At 39.8% G+C, this 26948-nt stretch overlaps 1 protein-coding gene across 1 annotated transcript in view; it reads right to left on the bottom strand.

The window, feature by feature from the left end:
* Positions 1–25903, bottom strand: part of GOLPH3 (golgi phosphoprotein 3) — a 32493-nt gene extending 6590 nt beyond the window's left edge. Inside the window, exons 1-2 of the mRNA XM_040090753.2 lie at positions 25601–25903; positions 4348–4479 (exon numbers count right to left, since the gene is read on the bottom strand). Coding sequence (XP_039946687.1) covers positions 4348–4479; positions 25601–25816 — 348 coding nt within the window. The 5' untranslated portion in view covers positions 25817–25903. The remainder of the gene's footprint in view (positions 1–4347; positions 4480–25600) is intronic.
* Between the last annotated feature and the right edge of the window lie 1045 nt (positions 25904–26948).

The raw sequence follows: 26948 nt of genomic DNA, 5'->3' as shown, positions 1-26948 counted from the left end.
ATTTTCATGGGGTCTTTTGATGACACTGAAATGAGCTGCAATGATAAGACAACTTCAACCCCAGCAAGATGATCCCCAGATGGTGTGCAAAAATGTATACAAAATCTATGAGATTAAAACTGCTTAAGAGATCTTTGTGAGTATCTAACAGGTCATAGCTGGAATGCCATTTCCAATTCAGATTGTCTATATAAAGAAAAGACACAGAAACAAAGATTTTCAATAAAAATCAGCAAGAAAACAAAACAAACAACAAAGTATATTTAGATCCAGAAAGTGAGATATTTTTAAAAAGAGGATAATAAACAGTAGCGCAAGGTGCTTGCTTTGGGAAATATAAAAGATACATAAAAGATAGTCTGGAAACACAGAAGACTTCAACAGGCAAATTAAACACCCAGGGAGCTGTAGAACCACATTCAGTAGAGAATTTTAAGACTAAACATCTATCAAAGAAGGACAAAAGAAATCTCACTGCTACTCTCTCAAGATTATATGGTCTCTTGAGATACTGCCCAGGTCTCCATTCTGGGGAGATCACTCCACCATGAACTTCAGGTATTTGGTTTTAAGAACACATCTACACTTTAATCCAGACAATCCCTATTTGAAACTAACCACACAACAATACCTACTTATCTTTCTGATTTACAAGCTTTCACAGCATAACTCAAAATTAAACCCACATAATTATATTTATTAAACCCACATAATTATATTACACATTTTTCAGCTTTGTATCAAGATCCTGAATTTTTGCAAGTGTCTGTTCTTTCACTATACAGAAGTGTACTTCAAAATGAAATTTTAAGTTGCTAGATTGCAATTACTAATAGTCATGTCACAGACACTCCTTTAATAATTAACTGATTTAATAATTAGCCTGAACACACCCAACTTACTCATATTCCCCTCTTTCCAAAATTGATGTTCACACAGTATTTTAGTTTCTTTCAAGTGCCCCATGTTTAGTGTCACAGTAACCTCATTTACACTGGATCACTCCAGCCTGCTGCAGTTGGTACATGGTGCTCACCATCACCCTTTAGCAGGCAAGATATAAGATGGGAAGTCATCTTTTTAACCTGATGTATTATTAAAAACAAATAAACAGAACAAACCTCACTGAGGAGATTACAAATGCTTTTATAGCTAGGATATAAGTAAACAGGCTTTTAAGTTTAGAAAATAGCTTTCCTTTCTTATTTCTGGGTAAAATACTTTTTTTCTACCACTGCAAAGAAGTTTAAGAACCTAAGAACGACAGTGCCAGCCTAAACATACAGGCATTCAGAGAAAAGGAGCACAGAGGCCTCAATTCAACTCAGTGAGGATCCATAAGCTCTGGCGAAGCCACAGTGCAGTGATCTGGTTCCCAAGTTTACCTCTCTATCTGGCCAGCAATACTGCACTCTTTTTCCACTTCTCTGCTACACTGAATATCCACAGCACTGTTTCCTCAGCCAAGATTATCTTTTCCCTCAAATGAGCATATGTTGGTTCACACTTTCATAATATTTCTCTCCCATCCCCTTTCCCAGCACATGGAGAGAGGACCAGCAGAAGCCCAGCCACCTCTGAATCTTCAGAGATCGGCTCTTTCCTCAAAGACTTAGTGCTGAATGCCTCTTGGCTAACTCTCTCAAGACTGGGAAGCTGGCTGTGTTTGGGATCTCATGAATTGAAGCACCACAGAAGATTATGTGTGCAGAAGGGGGACCTTTTTCCTCTCTAACAGAGGGACTAAGGTAGAAATATGAGTGAATGTCCTGGTTCTTCAGAGATGCTGGTCCTTAGCATGACTGCAAAAGAATATTCTTTATTCCAATTTTTCAGTGATTAATCAGGCACTAGATTTGCCTGGTACTTATCAACTAAGGAAATTTCAATTATACAGAATATTTAATTTGCATTTTTCACAATGCAGCTCTGCAATTAAGCAAAGCTAAGGATTAAGCACAGATTTTTAAGAAAGCTTCATTTTCTAGTTTTAATACAAAACTCACTCTTGCATGAATTGCACAAAATTGTTAGCAATAAAACATTGAAGTAAATCTGCCAAGGATTTGCTGGGATTCCTTTTGCTTTTAATAACTCTATTGAATTGGTTTGCTCTCTGAGCCTATAAGGCAACATAGAGTATCATCTTCTATTCTCAATAACCACTTGCAAACCTCAATGTTCATTTATTTGTTTCCAATATTGATCCCAGCAGATAAAACTCCAAAATGGTGCAACAATTACATACTCTTAAGCCAAATTCACAAGGATTTTGCAGCATGTAACACATCATATCCACTTACAAAGTTTCACTAAGGTCCATCAAGTCCTTATCCACTCTTTTCTTAGTCTCTTTTGACTCTCTTATCGCATTCAATCATAGACTTAAATGCATCTAGATCCATTCTGAAGTACAAAATATCACTAGCTGATAGAAGGCTTTAAGTGGAAATCATTGTAGCTATCATTATTTCAAGTTAATCATGTGATCAAAGCCACAGTTAGCTGGCTATAAATCTGTGCTACTACCCAAAAACCTTGTTCCACCTACTCCTTCTCACCTTATCACTTGTGCCCCACCTGATGACAAGATCAAGAAGAGTGGTTCCAGTAAAAACTAAACTGCTCAAAGTAAGTTAGTTTTTGCCCCTCAACCACAACCTTGGATGTATTACTAGACAGCTCCTTCTACTTACTAGGCACAGTATTTATTTCACAGCCAAAGCTAAGGGCATGAGGAGCAAAGCCTGCAGAAGCAGAACAAGAAGGACACTGGATGGGATAGAGACACTTAAAATCTGGCCAACACAGAAAAAAGGCTGAAATTTAGTGTTAATGGAAAACTTCAAATAAGGTGCAAAACAACACAAGTCATTCACAAGAAGGATCTCTAAATTAATGGAGGTGGTGCAGTTAGGAATTTTATTTGCAGGAAAGTACTTAAGCAGAAAACAACCTTCATTTAAATTTTAAATTAATGCCTATTTTTATAGAACCCTCCTGCCTGAAAACTGAAAGGTTATCTCAAATACCCTACAACAGCAGAAAAAGAAAACCCCTAAATTGTGAAGATTTTAGATCACCTTAAAAAACAAACCACACTAACCAAATCCCAAAAACACATTATAAAATTTAACAAAAAACCACCCAACCACAATCAAACAAAAACCAGTCACAGCCCAGACCAATAATTTTGCTTGTATTTTTAGTGGCTATACATAGAGGTTATTTTTCCATTTTCCTAAAAACCCGGCAACCTCACAGTTAATATTTCAAGTAGATAGAACTGACAAGGTTTTCACAGAATGAAAATAACTCCTGACTGAATGCCTAAGAAGATTACTGAATGCCTAAGCAGCCAAAAAACTCTGGTGGAATAAAAAATGTGTGAACTAATCAATGCTGAATATGCCTAAATGAAGCTAAAAGAAGTAAGGACTGTTTGTTGGAACAGAGATTCGATTTTTCTGAAGTGAAGGGAGCTGGGAGAAGGTTGAGGAATTCACAAGCTTGCCTTAAAATTTAGCAAAAGATAATATTGACAGGGAAATGTGCCATAAGAGAATTTATTTGCGGTGGACAGACAACATTTGACCAGGTTTTCATAGGCTTATTTTACAAGTATCCTCTAATGCTGATAAAGTGAAAAATCTTCCAAGAGCATGACTTTGCACATTTTGTACAAAGGGAAAAATTCAATAAAGTAAAAAAATAAATTAAAAGTAAAAAGTAAAGGCCTCAAATCTTCAGCCAAATTCTATAGTGGACTGTAGAGATGTGGCCACCTTGAAGGCCAGAGAGCACAACCAATTTAACACATCAGCCTCACGCTTGAACTAGATAGTTTTGTGTTCTCAGGGGCTCCAAGAACAAGGATGGTTCCACTCCCACGCAATGCAAGCACAAACGGCAGCATTGTGTACACCAGAAATAAAACGGTGGCTTGCAGGATACATCTGGCAGTTACTCATTCCTTTCAGCCTTAGCCCACATCCCACTGGCATTGCAAAAGCCATTTCCTTCAGCAGATTACTGCCGGTGCCACTGGCAGTAACTGCTGCCACCGCACCCCAGCCAGAGCCACTGCCAACGGCCGGCTGGCAACAGTACCAGCAACACATCTGGAGAACAAACGATCACAGAAGAGCTACCAGAGATGTTCCAAGGCACTGCATCTCACCACTGAAACACTTATTAACTTTGCACATCTGCCTTAGGTCATTACTCAGAATCATCATCCTCGCGTAAAGAAAAAAATACATTCTTTTTCTTAGAACCAATTGTAATTCATTGCTCCTATCCTGTGTGGAGCATGACAAGTAAACGTGATCATTTTCCTGCACTTGCCTTTCTTGTTAGCAGACTTTTGCGCCTCATTCCACAGGCCTCCAGCTGGAGACGCCCCCGCAATGCCAATTCAATTAACATACAGCCACGCAATCCCGAGGAGATGCAATCGTTCCAAAACGACGTGTAACCCTGTGAAGAATGAAAGACAGTAAGATATCTCCATCTCCACCTAAAAGCGAACAGAAAAAGGGCCTTGATGTGTGCTCTCCAAACAGTTCTCCTGCTTTCACAATTTTTTAGTGGCATCACTAGTCACTATCATTCCAGGCCTGAAAAGATGAGAGAAACAGTCTCATCCCGTTGTTAGTTTTGACATTCAGTCTCTGCCTTGTAAAGAACAGGGAATCCTCCAGAAAATGATACAGGATGAAAGAGGGCAATACCAAGAACTGTGAGGTATAAAGTGTAGTTTAATACACAGTCAAAATAAAGTTATGGTATTCTTAAGACAATCAAGCATTTGGCATTACTAACATCACATGGCCTTTTGAGTGACCGAGAAACATCAACATGATTTTACATGTGTAAACAACGTGGCACTGAGAAAGCAATAACAAACTAAAAATGGATATGAAGTTAACTATGGAGTATACTCGAAAACACAAACATGGCAATCAGCACAAATCACAGAACAGATTCTTCTGGCTTGAACATAGTAAACTAAAAGACAAAAGCTTTCAAAGAAATATTTATAACAGCTACTGTTTTGTCATTTAAATCCTTAGAAAACATACTTCTAGAGCTTGAAGTATAGTTCTTATACAAATTACAAAACTGAAAACCATTTATTCTACAAAGCACACCACACCTACTTGATTTATCTCTATTTCTGCATTGACAGCTGTCTGCTCGAATGGCAGAACAGACCACTTGACCCAATACATTTACTCACCAGTATCTAGAAACACATCTACTGACTTTTGTACTCCATTGTTCAACAGTTATGACCAAAAAAATCTTATAAAAATAATTCTTATATATGGAGTAGCCAACAATGTTCTTCCATATTTTTTAACATTTGACAATCTAAGACAAAGCAAAATCATTGAGAAATGTTCTGAGAAATGTTTGATACAATTCATAAAGATTGTTCCAAAAGTCCTCTAGTGAAGCGCTTCTGAAAACACCAGCTTTGGGATACTTTAGAGAAAGGTGCTGTACACTAGACAAGGTGGGGGAAAAGCGGAAAAGAGCTCTGCTTTTCATAAATTTGTCTTAACCAATAACCAAGACTAGCTTAAAACACGAGCAAGTCAATTTTATTATTTTTGCAGATGAAAGCTGCCAATGTATAAAGATAAAAGATGTGCATATCTTAAGTCCACTAAATTTACAAATCAGTCTGTAACTAATGCCATCAATTACAGATTTCCAGGAACATGAGAATACTCGCTTCAATTTTGAACTTAGCTATTTTCAAGAGCAGTATTACATAGGTGACCAATGTGTACTTATGAGAAAGTCTACAAAAGCCCTGAATCTTTAAGGTAATTACTGAAATAGGTAATGTATTTATTTAAAACACCATAAATACAAGTCTGAGTCTGGAAAGGCATTTGAGAAGTTATCTAATCAGCCTTTTAATCCAGAGCTGATACTCTGCTAGTATCAGCTACTCCTATAATGCCATTCTGTAAATAAGATTTTGGTTGGCACCAGACATTTTTTGCCAAGTAACACACACGATAAAGTGTAGTATTTGCTTGAGCTGGAAGAGATATGACTCCCACAATCTATTTCAATCAGTCTCTTTACATATTAATTTCTGAAGTCAAACAATACATATGCAAACTAAAAATCTACTGCACAAACTCACAGGCACAATATATTTACACTTCTTTATATTCATAGAAAGTTTCATATTATTATGCAAACAGTTAAAGAGCTGATGCTCTTCCCCCCCCTTTTTAGCAATGAAAGCTGAATTTATTTTTTAAATAACTACTTTTCAATGAAGTGACATTAACTACACCACTTCCACCACCAACTACCAGATGTAAACTCCTTTGTTCCAGTGGTTAATAGGAACAGCCATAGGCAGAGGATTGTGGAGAAATACAGGCTTGTAAGATAATTCAGGTCAAAAGTAACCATATGAGTCTCTAGTCCAACCTCCAGCTGCAAGCAGGTTCAGCTATGAAGTCAGGTCAAGTTGTTTAGGGTTCTATTCAAGCATGTCTCAAAAACTTTCAAGGATGGAGACTACACAACCACTCAACAGTTTTTAACCAACTAATCCTGAAAGACAGCTCAAAAAGATTACATCCTTCATAAATGGAGCTGCTTGTTTTGGTGGGTTAGATGACAGTAAAGTCATGAGAATGTATACTGTGTTACCACCATCTTCTTTTCCTTCTGTACCTCAGGCTCAGAGTTCACAGGTGATCCTCTATAGAAGGAACACTGTATTTCTGCACACAGAAATTGCACAGCTATTAACAGAGTTAGGAAAGAGATTATTTTCAATCCATTGAACTGATCTTTCCAGATTGTTCTGGTAGATGAACTGGTTGGTTTTGACACCTACTGCAAAGATATCAGACAATCGAAGAAACCTTCACAGAATATTAGTTTAGCACAGAACAGTCTAACTAAATCATCCTTTAAATTAACTTGATCTTCCTGGAGTAGCCAGAACTGAATGGGAGATGCTTATCATTCCCAGCACTTTCTCCACACCTACCCTAAACGGTGTACAGCATAACGAGAAAAGGTGCACAAAAGAGAAACAAAGGGGTGGAGATTAATAATTTATGGAGAGGTGGAATGGCAATATGGAATAATTCACTATTTGTAAAGGAAAGAAGGGCTAAAAGATGACAAACAAAGCTATCTCACAGGTTAGGAGTCAGTAGCCAGTTTCTTTTCTGTTTTTCCAATCAGTTGTTTTAACAGGAAGGCAGAAGTTTTTAAAAAATCCTTTAAAAAATAAGAACAATAATGTCATTTGAGAGAGAGCGATGGATCAGTAAACCACCAGTGGATCAGGATGAAGTCAATGTTCACTAGGGGAACTGTCACGTTCATCCCATCCTCTCCCTGAATGTGACCTGGCCACTGCTCATTCCAGCACGCAGAACAAGACAGGGATTTGGTTTTCAAAACTTCATTTATTCCAAATTCTTAGCAGTAACACTTGACTGAAGATCAAACACCACTACTCAGAAATGCAACTCATTCTACTATTTAATGCTCTTAAACAGCACTGGTTTTCTCACAAACACAATACCAAATATTTTTACTTTATCCATTTTCCTGCAACCTTTATAAACTTTTAAAGTTTATAAGACTTATAAGTATTATAATTTTATAAGCTTCCTAACTCGAAAAAGTATCACTGAAGTTGCTAAGCAGCAGGGGGTAAGACTTAAAAAGCAGATTATTTTTACCTGACAGCAATCACACTAGAATAGCACTTTAAGCTATGAAAAGCTTGCAAGACAAAATTTTAAATCTACTATGACTCAAAGATCAAAAGACTGTTTACAACTGTCATGTTTATTTACACAAACACAGCACAAAAGCATTTTTCATCAGACCTGACCTAGAAACTTTCAGCTAAAAACTAGTTTTGCTAGACAAGCAAAAAGGGAAATAGGAATAAAGTTTACACCAAATACATGCTACCAATACTAACCTTGAAAGCCCAGACTTTCCACCCAGGTAAGGCAAAGCACAGAGCTGAGACTAAAATCCTCTTTCCACTTTAACAATAAGTTATTTAAAGTCTATGCTCATTAGGCCATTTCCCACTTTCTCCTATTCCCTTGCCTTTTACCCACTTCCAGCTCATGCAGGTATTCCTGTTCAGTTATTCATTTATCACTTGAAACTCCCACCTATTAAACAGTCCATTGTATAACAAAGGCCAGTTACCAAAATTACCTTACTTTCCACTTCCTGCTTCTACTTAGTCTCTTTAGAGCCTGTCATAGGTTGGCACACGTTTTAGTTATGAAGAAATGCAGAATGCATTTCCCTGTCAAGACCTGGGAATTTCTTTAGAAAAGACAGGGACCTAGCAGAAGGTTAGGATAATGGCATCTGTTTTGACCACTGAGAGTATCAAATGCGACTTTGGGAAATACCCATATATAAAAACCCTGATTCCCTGCAGGTCACTCTTGCTTTCAGGTCAGTCACCAGGTAACAAGGTGGGCAGCAGAGGAGAGGGCCTGGCCCAGGCCCCGCTGCCCTTGTGCGGCTGGGGCTGGGCCCAGCCAGGCCTCCAGGAGCTGCTGCCTGCACGGGGAGCAGCCTGGTCCGGCTGAGCCCCTCTCCCCCAGCTGAGCCTCCTTTTCCCCAGCTGCCACTGGGGGAGAGGGAAGCCTGCAGCCTGGCAGTGCTGGCCACGTGCCTGGGGCCACGGAAGAGGGGGCCAGGCCATGGACCAGCTTGGTGGCCGCTGGCAGCAGAGAAAGAGAACCTGCAGCTTTTGTGGCAGCTCCGAGCCAGGCCACCCTGGCTAAGACCAGGGGGTGGAGGGGAGGACATCCACCAGCCTCCCCCGTCAGCACAGCTTTGCATCTGCGCAGCCCGGGGCAGAGAGCACTGGCCACTGCAGGCCTGGGCAGATTGAACCCTTTCCTGGCAACATGAAGCGTCCAAGGACTAACCCTTTCCCGAGAAAGAGAAAAAAGAGACAGAGTGGACGTAGAAAAGACACCACATGAAATCAGCAGATCAAGAGTGAAAGAACTGATAGTATTACTAAACAACGGGATCAAGGAAGTGGACATTTTTAACCGGACTCCTCTGGGGTAAACTATGAGAAAATGGACTGTTCTTGGTAGCATCTTAATGTTGTTTGGGGGAATGCTGGTTCTAATGAAAATTGCTGACTGATATGATTGAGACTTAAGTGAGAATCTCAAAAGCCCTCATTCCTGGGGTAAAAGGAGGTCTCAGCCTTTGAGATGAAGATGATTTTAGAGAGAGAGTGATTTGAAGCCCTCAGCTCATGGGGTAAAAGAAGGTATTTATTTCTTTTGAGATAGAGATGACTTTAGAGATAGAAGAAGAGTATCCTCATTTTGTACTAGAAGAAGCATTCTCAAACAGTACCCCAGATACGCCAAGAGGCCCATGAGTAGCCAGGGGAAAGGCTGCTAATGGGTGGAACAGGACAATCTGCAGGAACCCCGGGCAGCTGCAGATTTGTGACATTGGGAGCCACCAGATCGTTACAGTCTTGTGGTGAATGTCTCCATGAGACTCTAAGGAGACTCCTCACCCAAAGTGATGAAAGATTATGTTTTAATAGTGAAAGTGACTGAAAATCACAGGTTGTGTCTTTCTATGTTGTTTTGTAAGAAAGTGAACAGTTTGCAGAGGGAGGAAAGAGTGTTTTGGAGTTTCATTCTGTTTTATTTTAGTTTTTTCCCAACTTTCTTTTTTCTATCCTTTCAGTGTGTGTTAATAAAATTACTTGTTTATTTTTAAGTTTAAGCCTGCTTTACTTTTCTCCTTATCTTTCTCCCACAAAAAAAGAATAAACACTAAAACCACTGCACTGAATTTAGCAACCAAAATTTAGCAAATATAAAACCACTACATTAATTAGTGTTTCTGCCCAGTATTATTAAATTAAAACCATTACAGAGCCACTAAGTTATTTGAGAGATTTTAAAATGTCAAAAGGTTGTTTGCAATTTTTTTCTTTAAAAAAGATTGCTAACACCTTATCTCTGATCCAAAAAGGCACTGCAGCCATGACCACTATAATTTCCTAAGATGTAAAAAAATTGGAGTGAGAAGACAAACATGATCAGATGTGCCTGAAGATAACTTGGTGGTACGTATGTTAGTGATTTCTCCACAATTAAGGCTGCTTAAAACTTGCAAAAAACTTCAAAATCATTTCACTTAAGCACATAACAGCCAACCTTCACAGCGCAATGATTCTCACAGCTTCCAGGCTACTGTCACACTAACTCTATTTGAAACAAACAAACAAACAAAAATATAAACAAACAAACAGAAGGACCCCACTAAATGAATTTTCACTATTTTCTGTTTCCCAAGTGCAATTTAAGGTTACCCAGCAGTAACAGCGCAAAAAAATGCAATTAATGCATCTTATTTTTATATAGACAGAGAAGTAATCCCTAATGGATTACAAGGCGTTTTTTTTCTTTGTGTGTGGGGGGTTTTTTTCTGTTTTTTGTTTGGTTTTGGTTTTTTTAAGAGAAAACTTCCTTAATAAAACACAAAACAAAAAATTCAGAAAAGAATGGGTAATCTTACTCAAGAATACTTTGTTTTGTATATCAGAATTGCTAAAAATCTTTTCCCACTACAGAAATATACGTTCTCTCTCCACTTCTTCAGTTATCTCAGAATAGGTGAACAGGAGTCCTACTATACCTGGCACAGACAAGGAGAAGAGCAGAGTAAAAAAATCCATGAAAACATCTCAGATTCAGGAGAAAGGAAAGAGAAATGCTTGCAGGGTTACAACTCTGAGGCTTTAAAATACACACATGGTAATATAAATAAATATGATGGGTTTAACTTGTGGTTAAGGGCAGCTGTTTACAGAACACAGACTGTAGCTGCCAACGCATTCTAACCCAAAGAGTCTCAAGCTATTGCAGATTACACTGCAGATCACAGAGCCATTGAAATTGGAAATCAGCTTCTTATAAAAAAGCATCATAAAGTCATGTAATGGTGTGTGAATATAACTTGCGGGTTCCTGATGTTTACTCACAAAAAAATTAAGTATTTCTTCATTTTAGCACAACAGGCCCCTCAGGCCCATCTTCAGATCCACACAGCCTCATATTTAGTATCACAGGTCAGCGTTAGGTCAACGTTTTGGCCCTGACTCAGACTCAATTTATGTTTATGAGGAACCACAGCAGAAGTTTCTCTGAGATAATGCATACAACACTGCCTACTCTATCTTTCTCTTACTAAAAGCCTTTTAATTTTATATTCCAACTTAATAGTACTCCTTACATCTTCACCTAGTACCATCTACCAAAACACAAAACTAAAACATCTATAGCGAACAACTGAAATAAACCAAGCAACTGAAGGGAACCTTCTAAAGGAGAAACATCACTACAGCTACCCAAACCCCTGAATTCCTGTTCTCAGGAAATTCCAAATTTTTCTTTTATGAAAGAAACAAACAAAAGGACTTTGAATTTTGCTAAATAATGCAATTTCTGAAATTTCATGTACAGACAAAACAAATAAAACATTGGTTAAATCTTCCCAGCCACGGCAGCATCACCAGAAGGGAAGCTGACCAACAGAAAACAGAAGTGAACAATTAAAACTCCTGAGGAGTTCGGTAGTCCTAGCTCGGAGGTAACACACCTTACAGTCTTGTCAGAGGACATAAAATCCTTAGCTTCCGGGTTTCTCACCTAGGAGGCAAAATCCAGGTTAAAGAAAGCTTTCACATTAGTAAACAGTAAATCCTGAATTTACAGGCACCCTGTTCTCTATTAGAATAGTATTTCGGGAAAAAAAAACCTGCCACAAACTCTACCTAGATGATGAAAGATTAAGAAAAATTAGACTTCCCAAACTTGCTGGAGTTTGTTGTTACTTTTACTACTCCTGCATAGATGGCACTCAAACACTCTGTTGGGGGTAGCAACATAAAAGCTCTGAGACACAAAATGATTGGTTTGTTTATATACAAACAAGTGTTGAGCTTTCCCAAACAGGTGTTTCTTCCTTGCTGTCTATTCTTTCCAAAGTATGGCAGACTGTGTATATGTCCTCAGAACTCAGAGATGACAAACATACTGCAAAATACTCCATATTTGCGGGCATCAGGGGAAATTACTGAGGACAATTATCTGCAGGCCCAGTTAGGGGACCGTGCTAAATACACATGCCAGAATAGTTTGGAGACAGAAAAAACTTACAACCTTTAGTTCTACTGTTCAGGTGTGCATAAGAGGAAACAGTTGTCAAGAGGATGTAAGCTTGAGATGGCTAACTAAAGTGAATCTGGAACTTGGAAAAAACTTTTCAAAGTCAGTTCAGATCACCTGTAGGGACTGGACAAGGTAAATTGAGTTATCTGCTGGTATAAATTTGATATGAGCTGCTTTTCATTTTGAATAGCACAATTAGCAAAGAGTCTACTTACATCTAGCATTTACACAGAAGTGTCATGGAGGAAAAATGTACCTGCATGCTCACTGCGTGCAGTTAATTCTATGAAAGACTCATGTTCTACATGTACACAAATTCAGATTTCTTTTCTTTGAGGTATTAAGAGTGGAAGACAGAAACACCAGGGGAAAACAGCAGGAAAAGAAACAGGACAAAACGATACCCAAGTGTTCAATTACTTTCCCAGCACAAGCAATCATGTGAATCACTACTTTTTACCTCAGAGAGGTTCATTTCAGTTTTACTGACCTTTCAAATCAATGTCACAACATCTCATTTTAGCCTTGCACAAAACCTTGCATGTAATTGGAGCAGGTATGTCCTTCCCCACATCTTCATTTTTAGCCATTTGATGACTAAACCAAAGGAAGCAGTCCAAAGCCTGAATTGCTGCAGAAGAGAAAGTATTTCTTCACTCCATGGAATCACATTGCTGTTCTCTCTCCTGACCCCACAGCAGCTTTTGTGTAGTTAGCCAGATGAGCAAGTGGTCTTTCTGAGAGCTAATGGCCAGTCTCCTCACCTGATTCACCATGCAGGTATACAGATTTCAGAGACAGTGTGGAAAAGGGAAGGAATGTGGTTGGGACAGACAGCAAAATGTAACAGCATCCTATTCCGTGACAACCCACACTTTAATAGATAAACTGCATTAAAATATAAAAACTGAATAGTTTCTATAACCTGAATAGCTTCAGCTGGAACTTAGTCTCCTAGACAAAGAACAGGGAAAAAAAAAAAAGGAACATTATTGGGATACCTGTGCTAAAGCCATTCATGACCAAAACAGCTCAGAAAAGACAAAAAAGCATAAAGCTCAAGGTATCATGTGCTATTCATCATTACCTTCAGCTCCCCATTTTAGACTTCAGCAATGACTAACCTGATGATCATAAACTGGAAGTTATATTATTTAAATCTGACAAAGCAGCAATAGCATCCCTTTCTGATTCTCTGAAGCAACAGCAAGCTCTTTCAGAGGCGCCTACTAACCTATTACTAGCCAATACAAAGCACAGAGAGAACATAATAATATAAAATCATATGCCACCCATTGGAAACCTACTGCAAAAGACAGGCATAGACAATTTATCCTGAAATAGAGGCTGTGGCAAGTTGTATTTCATAATGTGACAGAACTGTCACTTTTTTAGTCAACTAGTTCCTCCGTGAAGTAGTAGTTTTGTGGTGACAGGAAGACAGCTGGGGAGAACAGAAGGAAAGGTTTACGAGCATACACTGTCCAGGTGGTCTGCAGCAGGTGAAGAGTTATTAGGAACTTTGGTCTGCCACAGTTTTCATGTCAGAGATGTCTGCTTCCTTCTCCCTGCGTCCTATCTCCAATGTACGAATCAGTCACAAGCAACTTTACAACTTTAACCTGCTTCACAGATTGCTCATGAAAAACACTGCCTAAAAGGATTCTGATTTTAACGAAGGGTACAAGTGGAGTTAAAGGCATTGGGCTATCATATACCCAAAAAGGACAACCACAATCTTAATACACTGTTTCCCTTAATGTAATCTCTCCACAACTACTAACATTACTTTGAATTTTTGAAAGCACTTACATCACCTGAAGAACTTTTACAACACATCTCCTTAAAGCTGCTCCCAAATCCAAACAGGCGAAGTACAAAATAAAAGTAGAATATATTGAGAAACGATAACAAAAGTACTTGGTTTATTACAAATAATATTTTAACATAGAATTTCAATTCATTCTGTTGACCCAAATGCCTAATTTTAAGCATTCTAAATGCATCTATCACCAGCATTCTTCTACAACAGAAACACTACGTTTCCTTGGATGAAATGGAGATACCAGCTGACAGCACTAAAAGAGGACAAAGAACAGTATGGAGCATTGTCTTCTAACACCTGTTCATGATTCCATTCCTATCCTTTCTAGCTGAAGGTGAAACTGCTGATTGCAGTAAGATAAATAGTCTGACACTGTTGCAGGTAAGTAAACCTCTTCTTTGTGATAACACAACTACAAGCAGAAATCTCAGGCAAATCAAAGTCAGCAACTGAGTTACGGGGCAATAAAACAGCAGTAAGTTCATGGATTCTTTTGATGAAAGCTAAATGAAAAGCTGTTAAAAGTTAGTAATCTATTTAGGAACATCATTGTTCTATATAGAACAACTAATACACTTTCGCATCTCTTGGATGGGGCTGGAGTCAATAACAGTGATGCTACAGATGCTTAATTTAATAATGAGCATGCTTATAAAGTATTTGTCCAACAAATCTGACACCTGACTTTTTCAGTCAAAAACTTCAATTACATAATTTTTAGACCACCCCTTAGAAAAAAGGAACCATTAAAAAAAAAAAAAAAAAAAAAAAAAAAAAAAGGATGTCTTCCAGCACACTGCTACAAGAAGCTTCACAGCATAATAGAAGGCAAACACAAGAACACAAAATTAAACAAAGTCCACAAACTTTTTCAAGTTTTCAATGACAAACAGAAATGCTGGTCAATACTAGAACTCCTCTTCTGCAGCGAGGCACCATTTGTTCCACCTCAGCTAGGTCATTATACAGGCTTCTGTGAACCTCTGATTGAGCTTCAGTAGCCTTAGATGGACTAAACACATAAAGCACCTTGAAATTCAGTGAAAACCAATTAAAAGTCTTCCTGCCAGCCTAACTAAACACCTTTATAAAAATGTGGGGAAAATCCAAACAACAAAAAAACAATTACAGAAGACAAGAAAAAGGAAAAACTTTGTAACACTCATTGAAGACAGGCTGGAATGTTCAAAATTATTTGAATACTCAAGGTAAAAGCAGACTGCTCTCACCATAGGTATCTTATAAGAACTGATCCACTTTCATCTTCAGGGAACCAAAAAGACCTATTCTTTTCTTTCCAATGCAGGTTACTGTAATTTATACCAACCTGAATGTAATCACAGCACAGAAGCTGCAACAGGCAGTATGTCTCAAACAAGAAAAGTTGACATAGTGAAATTATGCATATGCTTTAATTACCCAGCAATTATCTAGTACACATTCAATATATATATCTCAGTTTATTAACTCTTACTAGTTATCAACTTATTACCTCCACGAAAATCTAATACTTCATGACACTACAGTACTGCAAAATCTAAAGACAGATTTAAACAAAAAAAACAAATCCAGCCTCTCTGGCAGCATTCTTTGGCAAGTCCCAAATCAATTTCTTTTGGCAAGGAACTGCGCCACCTTAGCCCAAACAGAAAATAAAGTGTTCAGGGTTAGGGTGTCTTGCTTGAAAAACTCTTCAGTAATAGTTTCAATCTCTTCCCCCGTCAATGGACTCATCAAACAAGAGAGACAATAAAACCTCCACAATTTTGGAATCCAAGAATGATGGTTAAGCTGAGAACACATTCAATTTTTTACCTCATGCTTAGATTCCAAGACAGCAAACAATCCTGAAACAAAAAACTGATTTTTGGTTCAGACATGATTTAATAAAATTCTTAATTATTAACGAATTACTGAAAGACAAACCCTCCATTTTCCTTACTAAATGGTTTTCACACCTACTGTCTGTCATATATTGATTTTCATTGCTTCTACCAACCAATCCGTTCTAAAACATTTGGTTAAAGACAAGACCCAGCTTCACTTGACATGAGTGCATTCAAGGAAGGCTATTTTCTATGTATAGACAAAAAATAGATTTAATAACGAAAAGTGGGAGTTTCATTTTTCAAATATCTCTAAAATAGGTAACAAAGGAATTTCAGATCCAGTAAAAGAAATAGCTGGAAAAAAAACATTTTGAAGACATTCTGAAGATAAAATAATTTTAGGAGACATTCATCCCTTTTACCAGTCATCCCTCAGAAATCACAGAATCACAACCTATCATATCCTGTATCCATAACGTCAAGTGGAAGGGAATCACAAGGATCATCAAGCCCAGCTCCTAGCCATGCACAGGACACCCCAAACAATCCTGCCATGTGCCTGAGGCGTCTCCAGAATCTCACTCCCCGCCACAACCAGGGTTGCCCAAACCCAGCTGCAGAAACCGGCACCTGCCCTTGTCAAACTTCATGCGGTTGGTGATATCCAACCCTCTGATTTGTCAAGGTCTCTCTGCTGGGCCGCTATGACTTCAAGCATTCAACAGCTCCTCTCAAGTTGGTGCCATCAGGAAACATAATACTAAAAAGATAAAAACAACATGCCCCAAACTTGTAAGCACTAAAAAAAATATTCAAGTAAAACACTGCTATAGGAATATTCTGGATTTTCTCATGTGTCAAAGGAAAAATATTCAAACTTCAATCATGTGCAGTTTAAATAAACTGGATTCCTCTTCACATTAGGTTAGGTCTTTTTCAACCTATACCTAGATAGCTCCTTCCTGCAAATCTGACCTTTCAAGTAAGTCACCACCTTCGCAATGCAGAAACTTGGAGTAACATCTAATGATACATCCTAACCAACAAATTTTGAAAATTAAAAAGAAAAAATCAAGCCAGAATGCAGGAGTGTTTATTACTGGCCTTTTGATATTTGACTCCGGTCTCTCCTGATTTCCTCTTTTCATGCAAATGAAATCATTAGCCATTTGACTGCAACATAAATTGTACTCTAGTTATAAATGGAAGATATGTTAGCGGGGGAAATCTCAAATGTTCTGACAGTCAAACATAGAAATACTTTAGGAAAGCATACTTATATATTCTACAAAGCACTGAATTCTTGACAAGGAACTTGTCAGGTATTTGATTAACCTGCCACTGCATTTAGGAATAAATAACACACAGCAACGGCTGTCAAGTGCTGAAAGCACTAAAGCCAAATGTTACTGCCCACATTTTCATGCATGTACACGTGCCTATGTTATACAGGCAGATACCTCACTAAAATGAAGATAATAAAAAACCTTAAATTTGCTAAATAGGAGGCAACTAGCATACACACACTGCTGAACTCTTATGAGACCTCTGATTAAATGAACACTTAAGAATCTGACTGCTCATTTGGAAATGAAAAGACAAACTTAGAAGTCTAACTTTCTTCATGATTAACTTCATGTATACACAAGCAGATAATGACTTCAAATATTTGCGTGACTCTTGTAAAGTCACCTTCCATCAGTGTCCAATCTCTATTCTCTACACTGGTGCAAAATTAAGATGAAATTAGTTTGTTCAATAACCTTTGATTTCAACAAACTGATTTCTACTGTACCTCCTATTGTCACTGAACATAAAATACAACATATAGAAGAAAGAAATGTTTAATTAGAATTTAGTGTCCCCTAGCTCTGGGCTGAGCCTGGGTGGCAGCTCATAAGTCCCACATAACTCAGTCAGTTCCCTCAGTCACTTTGGCATGACGGGAGAGAAAAGGAAGACCTTCAGTGAAAAAACAAAAGTAAGTGATGTCAAACACTTGCTTACCATCTCCCACAAGCATACTGGTGCCCATGTGGTCCCCTGGCTCTGACCACCTACCCCGCTCCCTCCACTCTCTTTTTATTGCTAACCACAGCACTGCACAGCCCGGGGTACCCCTCTGGTCTGCTGTCCTGGCTGCCCCCACTCCCAGCCTCTTGCACCCCTCCCTGAACGGGTGGGCAGAGTGAGAAGCAGAGGCGGCCTTGATGCTGTGCAAACACTGCTCAGCAATAGAAAGCACAGGGTGCATGTCATCACTGTTTTGTGTTATCAACATTGTTTTGGTCAAAAATAAAAAAACATGGCACCATACTGGCTGCTATTACAAAAATTAATTCTAACCCAGCCAGGTCCAGGATCTTTCTCTTAAAAACAATTTGAAAAACCTGAATCTAGTATGTCTTTCTAATACAGACAAAGCAGGCCCCTTACAGGCTGACTAAATAAGAGGTGGAGGCTTCACTATGACTAACTAAGCCACATTGATTAAAATTATAATTCCATCCTCCAGGTTTAAAAATACTGTGTATCTGCACCCAAATAAAACATTTACCCCTGTCTTCTCCCTTTTCTTTTACAGCAGTCACAATTAAAATCACTGTAAAACACTGCACTATTTCAAACTGGGGAGGTGCACAGTGCTGATTTTTGAATAATACACATCTGGTTATTAATGTTGACGGAATTTTGAGTCATGTTTCGGGTCTTTAAAAAATTGTGTACATAAGGGAGAGAGATTCCTCTGTTCTTAAAAATCTCATCCATCTTCCTTTCAGTTCTTTTCAGAACAAGCTTCTAGTTCTGCACTTGTTTCACTTGTCCAGATGCAAACAATTTTCAAGACACAGAAATAAAAATGCCACGTCAACATCTTTGTTATGAGGTTAAATAAGAAGTCCATCTGCTGCACTGTTCTCAATTGAAGGGAACAAGTTCCTCCATTTAGTATTTAACATACACTAACTGTAACTGAAAGTCTTAGCCATAGTTTGCTGAAGCTGCTAAAGCATTTAAATATCCAGCTCAGGCAATGTAGTTGCAGCTCACCTTCCCGAGTGATCAGTACAGACAGAACATCCACCTGACATTTACTCAAGCTACACAATGAGCGTCACATACCTGCCCTGGTCACTGAGCACTGCAGGAGACAGAATACTAGAATTACAACACAATACATACAGAATGCTTCTCTTGCGGTAGAGACTGCCCAGTGTGCAAGTGCCACAGTAAAATCAAGTGTCTATTGAAACAAACAAACAAACAAACAAACAAAAAAGGAAGTGCAATGTGCTGTGTGCTGTACGAGAATGAAAGACTAAATACAAACCCCCTAGTAAAAACCATGCACAAAAGATAGTCTAGCAGCTAAGGGCTCTAAATAACAACTACACGATGTTGTCTAGTAAGACCATAAAGACAGATGACGAGAAAGTATATAGCAAAAAAGCAGCTTTCAAGTGCTTAAAAGAGTACCAGCAACAGAAAAGATATGCAAAAAGCCTGACAACTGATTTCCCAGTGTGATGAATGAATCCAGTAACACCCATAAATAAAAAGAGAGCTTTGAAAATAACACCTCTCCCATTATAAAGACCTAACTTATAGGGAGCATTGCCTCAATGGTCCATCACAAACACCAGAAAGGGGCGGGGGGGGGGGGGGGGGGGGGGGGGGGGGGAGGAAAAAGGGTGAAGCACATTAGTTCAGTATAGGTTGTACTGGGAGAGATGGGAAAGATTTGGCCTGCACAATGCTGATTCACACTCAGACCAACAGCACAGTGATTTTGTGCTGCTACTCATCTGTGCTCCTACTCATCCAGGCTTTCATACAGTGTGCTTGGAGGAAGAAAGCAGTTGAGAACTATTTTATGTGCAATCTCACAATTCTTATGTCTGGAAATCACACGCAAAATCATTCTGCAGCGACATTTTATCAATACTTTGAAGAGAAAGCAAGATTTACCTCAGATCTGTTTGCAAGCCAGTAAAAAAAAAAACAAACGAACAGTTAAAAGTGGCATATGGCTAGTTAACTAATTATTTTATTCTTTTACTAAAACTTATGAAAAAATAGACTGAGAATGCTGCGCAGAGGAAACCAAGCCACACATTTATTCCAGCTTCCCCACTTCCCAGTAATGTTAACAGAGATGAGTATCTGCTGAGTATCTGATTTGATCTATCAGATCTGTAAGGAAGTAATTCTTAAAAATACTGTCTGCAATACTGAGCCTGGTCAATTTACCCTTGCAAAGAAGTCCATTACATGGACCTTGATTAATTGAAATAAATACTGGAATACTTTATCTACATTAGGACCAAAGAACACCTGAAAAAAGTACACTACTTCTTTAATATAAAATATTATTTTCAGTTGCATGATTATTTCTCTTCTAGCAGTAAAGAGCAAAACTTTCTTATATATAAGATACTTCATTCAGAATGTTTAATAAAAGCAGCTTGCTAAAGGTAGAGGAAGAAGAGTTATGGTACATCTTCAAGAGTGATAAAGTTAAAGCTTTGTTTAAGAGCACTTTAAAAACTGGAAAGCACTACTAAAAAGGCTCTGACAATGTTTTTGTCTTTGCCCTACACCAGACGGCTTGCCATAAAAAAGGGACCTTGCCACTCTCAAAGTTATCCACAGAAAAATAACATAGGTTACAGATTAACCATGCTATGAAAGCTATAACCACACCAACTGCATGCAAATTATTCAAAATCAGCATATCCTCAAAAGAGCCCAAAAGCAGAATCTACCCAGCAGCACAGTAAAGAGGCACTTTATTCATCTTGTAGCAAACAGAACTAGGATACTCCTCCTCCCACACCTCCTATCTTCTCCTCGTCTGTAATTTATCTACAGACATGAAATAAAAATGACCAAAAAGGTAGGCAACTATGAAAGAAATTTTTTTTCACCACAGACATTACACACTTAGTTGTTATTAGGCCCTGAACATTTGAGAAAAAAGCATGTCTTTGTCCAGGTTTCAACACATTCAAACGTCACTCTTAAACTGCAATGCGAATGAATTCCCAGTAGGCACCGCCTCAAGTTACACTTGTTTGTCTCAGAAATTTTCCACCAAAACTTGGGCGCTTCTAAGTTGGTAACCAGCTTCCTGCTGAAACTGCTTTCATGAGATGGAAAAAAAGACTGACTTTCCAAAACCTGTTAATTTCTCACAAAGGCAAATCCCCTCCAGACTTCTGCATCACAGTATCTGTTTCACTAAGTCCAATCCTAAGAGCAGGAAAAACACCACCCACATTTTGAATGTTTTCAAAATTCCTGTCATCTTTCCTGCAAGTACCTTCAGGATTAAAATATAAAATTCAGAAACTGACTGACACACTCATATTCATAAGAATAATAAAGAAACTAAATTTTAATACTAATCTGATCAATACAAAATAGGCCATCTGAAGTAGGCACACTAGTTTCCCAATATCTTACCTCAATACAATGAAAAATATCATAAGCTGGAGAGCTTCATGTTTGGACACAAAGCTACACTGCAAAACTAAATTTTTAGCAATAAATAAAATTTTTGATGGCCAAACATAAGCAACAAAGATCCAAGATAATTTCCGTACCTAATGAAGTGATTTAATGTTACTTCACTCGCACAAATGACATTTTAGTCTTCAGCTAAGAACGGGTAAAAAACCTAAGAAATATTTAATGTTGCAGTAGACTGCAGCAGCCAGCTATTTTTCAGCATACTTTACGTGAGTATTCTTTCAGCAAGAGAGGAATTAGTTAAAGATCAAATAAATATTTTATCTTGGTGCGTGCCAGGTGCTCTCTAGCTGCTTTAATTTGTTTAGTTGTAGCAACTGTATAAAGGATAAAAGCAGCTGAGTGCACTGCTATATTTGAATAGATTCCCAACAAATAACAAAAGAAAACCTCAAAAAGGAGGGGGAAAAAAACCAAAAAAACAAACCAAAACAAACCCACAACCAGAAGAAACCCTACAAGGACAAAATTTAGTGGAGCAAGTTACATAGCAGGACCATCCCACAATCTCTCAATTTTTACAGGGCTGAATTACAAGATGCCGGGAGGACCAGTAATCAAAGGGCTACCCCTGTACTCATCTCTTACCTATCATTTTTAAGTAAGTTATATTCTAACTGCCAATATTTATCAGTCCCTTCTTTTGCTTCAGTAGTTCTCTATCGTAACTCCTTTTTGCTGCGGCTTTGACCTACCACAATACCGGGTTTTTACCTAGTACAGCCCTAGTTTACTTCAGTGCATACTTTTCATTCCTATAGCAACTGGTTACTGCTCTGCTTTAAATGGATGAACCAGACTCTTTTTTCCAGACTTGCTGCTGAAGGATTTCCAATACATGCATATATTGTGATGGCTCCCTGAAAAATTTTATTAATGTATTTTCCTCCAGCTTATTACCTGTTCCTCCAAGGACACCACATCTGTCATGTTATGCAAGCATGCACATATCTTTTATAGGGTATCTTGGCTTTGGAATTCAGATTATGTGTACACAGAAAATACCGACTGAAGAAGAACTGTTAGTGGAAAAGAGCAACCAGAACATATACATTAGGTACAACTTAATTACGCCAAACTGGTGGGGGACACAAAATTAACAAACAAAAAGGCCAAGTCCAAGAAGCATGTACTAGTGTAGTTAACTGCATTCAGACAACAGGAATAGGATTGAGGGGTGGTGTATTTGTTTTACAGCTGCCAGAAATTCCCATCACTGAATCCATCCTGCAGCAGCAACCAGATAACGACTCAAAAGTCCTGCTGTGGTTGTTTACGACCATCGCACCACTGTGAAAACAGGATTCACATGAGTATCCAACAGTCTCCTGGAAACACTGAACTCATCAGTCCTGCTAATGACTAAATGGATCTTCCTGAAAAACTGTTTCCTAATAGTAAAGACTCTTCCATATACACTTAGAAATTATAAAGGTGGCTCCATACGTGTGAGGTATTTTGTATACAATTTACATAAAGTTAAGCCACATCCACTAGTGTTTAAGATTACCTAAAAATCCTAAAGCTATGTTATCAATGCATGTACCAGTGAGTGTTCGGAGAAAACACCTATTTTTAGGGAAGCGTGTTCTTTGGCCAAAACAGAGTCCTTGTTTTTTTGTATTTTTTATTTATACATTCTTTAGACAATTCAGTCTACTTTTTGTATTTTTTTTCTTATTTTAAAGTAAACATTAAATTGCTTTACCCTGTTGGAATAAACAGGAAGGATATTCTCAGCTTTAAATTTACAGGCTTTCATTCAAGCATGTATCTCATAAATCTGCCTTTGCCAGTCCCTTAGTCTTCAGAAAATTTCAAAATTAAACTTTACAGACCCTAGATTGCTTTTCTTTGCTTGCTCTCTTGAGAAAGTCTCACTCAAATGCTTTAGTAAATCAGTTCTACTGGAAGTAAAGACTTTGTAGAAAACATTTCCAGATGTGTAAAGTAAGTTAGTTCTGGTTACTTATCATTAGAACAACAGAGAACAAAAAATATTCATAATGGAAAACAAGCCTATGGTTTTATTTCCAGTTTTAGAAGAAAACACATGACAAATGGTTTCAATCATGTACCCCATACACAGGGGCGCAAGCAGGCCCAAAACCAAAGTCCAAGTCCCAATGCTTCACGTCTAACAAAGCTCATAAAGAGGGTATGCTATAGCTCCTGCATTTACGCCCCCTGTCCTAGAGATGACATTATAATTATTTTTGTCTGATGAGTCCACTGCAAAATCCCAAGATTTCGATGGAGATACAGATATCCACGCCACTGTAACCATTTAATTCCTTTTTCTACACAAAGGAATATTAGATCATCTGTAATGTATGTTACTGCTGTGCTTAGCAAAGTCAGATAATTTATAAACTTTGATGCACACCACTGCAAAGGTAGACTTTTAGACCCAATGTTAACAACTGCCTTTTGATACACACCATGAAGACCTGTGCCACATACTGCTTCTGGGCAGACACAATGCTCCCTACCTGGAAATCTTCACAGCATAATGCCCACTGATTCAGCAGATTTAGCACACAATCCTGGTTAAAAAAAGGCTGAAAGACCACCTAGTTTATACAACCTTCCTCAAGATAAGGTATCCTAAGCCAATCCTGACAACAATCGCTCTTGCCACTCCTAACTTACTTTCTCCCAACTATTCAGGCATGTAGAAAGAGAAATGCTCATATGCATTCAATTCAACAAACCTTCAGTTTCACATGTAGAAGCAGAGATCACTATCTGTTGAGGTTATCAGTACACCATGGCAAGGTCCCCCTGAAAAAATGGGACTACAAGAATATGATTTCTCTCTCAGACTGAAACACAGTCTGAGAGAGAAATAAAATGCTATTGTAGCAGGTATATACACAGATCACAGAGTCACAGAATAAGCTGGGTTGGAAGGGACACACAAGGATCATTAAGTCCAACCCCTGGCCCTGCACAGCATCATCCCCCAGTGTCACACCATGTGCCCAAGAGTACTGTCCAAATGCTGCTTGAATTCAATCAGGCTTGGTGCTATGACACATGTTAAAAAGCAAACGTTAATCAAGAAAAACATTCTTTATTCACTATCAACCAGTAAATTTATTTCAGATGCAATGCCCAGTCAAAGAACATAAAACTTTCCAGATTCCCTCCCATATTATCTTGCCCGCCTGAACAGGCACAGTTTCAAGAGACTTTCATTCAAATCAATGAACTGGATTAAATTATTTACTTGTTACACAAATCAAAAAACAAAAATAAGTTTACTTGACAAAAAAAGCCAGCTGCTTAATCAAATCCATACTGTATCTCATATCTAAACTAAGGTTGTATTAAGCTTCAATCATCCACCACATCAAAATAAACTGCTCCCCTAACAGAACTCCCATTTTGCAGTGTGTGTGCTTTCTATATTGACTGCCTTTTTCTAAGGAAAAAATATCCAACACAGAGGTGGAAGTACACCCTCCTCAATGACTTATAGTATCGTGGCAAACTACCAAGCAATGAAGTTTGTAAAAACAGAATTAGATAATAATGACATTTCTTCATTTTGACGTGCTTCTCATTACTCACAGCCATTTTTGTCATATAACCCTTCACCCAACTTTAAGATATTTTTCACGTGCATTAGTCTGCAAAGTCTTAGTAGAAAAGAGCTGCTCAGCATTCTAAAGCACTTGAGGACCTCGTAAGTACTAGATTTCTGCCTGACAAAACCCACAGCAGTAGACGAGTCTCCCACATTAGAGCCACGGATAAGCTGAAGGATAAAAATGTGCGAGAAGCACCTAGGCTTTCAAGTCCAACGCTGGCCTGAAGCCCTGGCCCCCATATCCAGGTCCCTATCTTGCCCCAGGCCCTCTATATTCCCCTTCATATGAATTCATATGACGGCCCTTCTGCGAACCCCGTAACCAAAAGGCTACAAACACTGCCGGGCTCTCTCTCCCCAAAATCCGTGCACCTTTTCCCCACCTCCTCCAAAACACCAAGCCCGTTCTCGACACATAACGTCCCCCATTCCCTGTCCCCAAGCCCACAGCCACATTCACTCTGCAGCGCCCGTGAACCCATCCCATCACCAGGCTCCTCTTCCTCACAGCACCCCCCAAAACCCGGTGTCCCCTCGGGCACCCCCTGCTCAGCGCCTCCGGCCGCACCTCACGGTCCTTGAGGCCCAGCAGCAGCACCTCCTCCATGAGGGTGAGCCGCGTTTCCTTGGAATCGCCCTTCTCGTCGTCGCCAGACTCGTCCCGGCGCCCTTCATCCTCCGGGCCGCCGCCGGCGCCCCGCTCCTTATCGGCAGCGGCGGCGCTGCGGGAGGCCTCGGTCCGGCGCTGCACCAGCCCGGAGCTGCGCTGGGTCAGGGAAGTCATGGCGGCGGGGAGAGAGCGGGGCTCGGCGGCGGCTCGGGGAGGGCAGGGGCCAGGCTGGAGCCGCTCCGCCCTACGCGCCCCGGGCGGGGGCAGTCATGGGGAGCGGGCCGGTCCCGGGGCGGCCGCGCTGGCGGCGGCAGCGACTCAATATGGCGGCGCGGGCTGATGTCAGCGGAGGATGTGGCAGCGCCGGGCGGGGCGGCGCCGGAAAGGGACCCGAGCCTGAGGGAGCGCAGCAGTGACCGGGGCGGGCGCTGTGCTGCCTTCGGGTGTAGGGGTGCGCTTCCAACAAGTGCCTCGTTTACACGGCCGCAAGCCCGCTTGGTTTCATACAATCATTAAAGTTGGAAGAGACCTTCGAGACGATCCAGTACAACCGTCCGCCCACAACTGCCCCTTTAACCCCTAAACCGCATCACCCAGCGCCGGATCCAGACAGCTCTTGACCTCCAGGAACAGTGACTCCAGCACGTCCCTGGGCAAACCTGTTCCAATGACTGACCGAGTTCAGCCACAAAACCGTGTCCGACTGCTGGCGCAGCTCAGAGCGTCTTTCCCCCGAGCATGGAAAGCGTTGGAGGCCGGGTGGGGTGTGGCGAGGAGCCGGGGCTGGTGGAAGTTTTGTGGCCCCAGGACCAGGGAAGTGACCATACCCTTGGGTCGGACACCTCGAGTGTCCCGTGAGCAGTCCTGGGCCTCTCACAAGACACTGAGGAGCGGGTCCCGAGAAGGGCAGCGGAGCTGGGGAAGGCTCTGGAGCACAAGTGTGACGAGGAGCAGCTGAGGGAGACAGGGGTGTTTATCGAAAAGGAGGCTCAAGGGGGGCCATATCACTCTTTGCGACTCCCTGAAAGGAGGTTGTAGTCAGGTGAGGGTCGGCCTCTTGTCTTGACAGGACAAGAGGAAACAGCCTCAAGCTGTGCCAGAGAAGGTTCAGTATGACCATTAGGAAGAATTTCTTCAGAGAAAGGGTGATTAGACGTTGGACTGGACTGCCCAGGGAGGTAGTAGAGTCACCATCCGTGGAAGTGTCTAAAGAAAAACTGGATGTGCCACTCAGTGCCATGGTCTGGTTGACATGATGGTGTTCCGTCATAGGCCAGACTCAAAGACCTCAGAGGTCTTTTCCAAC

This window comes from Hirundo rustica, chromosome Z (assembly GCF_015227805.2).
Source record: "Hirundo rustica isolate bHirRus1 chromosome Z, bHirRus1.pri.v3, whole genome shotgun sequence".
NCBI classification, from domain to species: Eukaryota; Metazoa; Chordata; class Aves; order Passeriformes; family Hirundinidae; genus Hirundo; species Hirundo rustica.
Note: the sequence above shows the minus strand (reverse complement) of the source record. Positions and strands in the feature narration are given on the sequence as shown.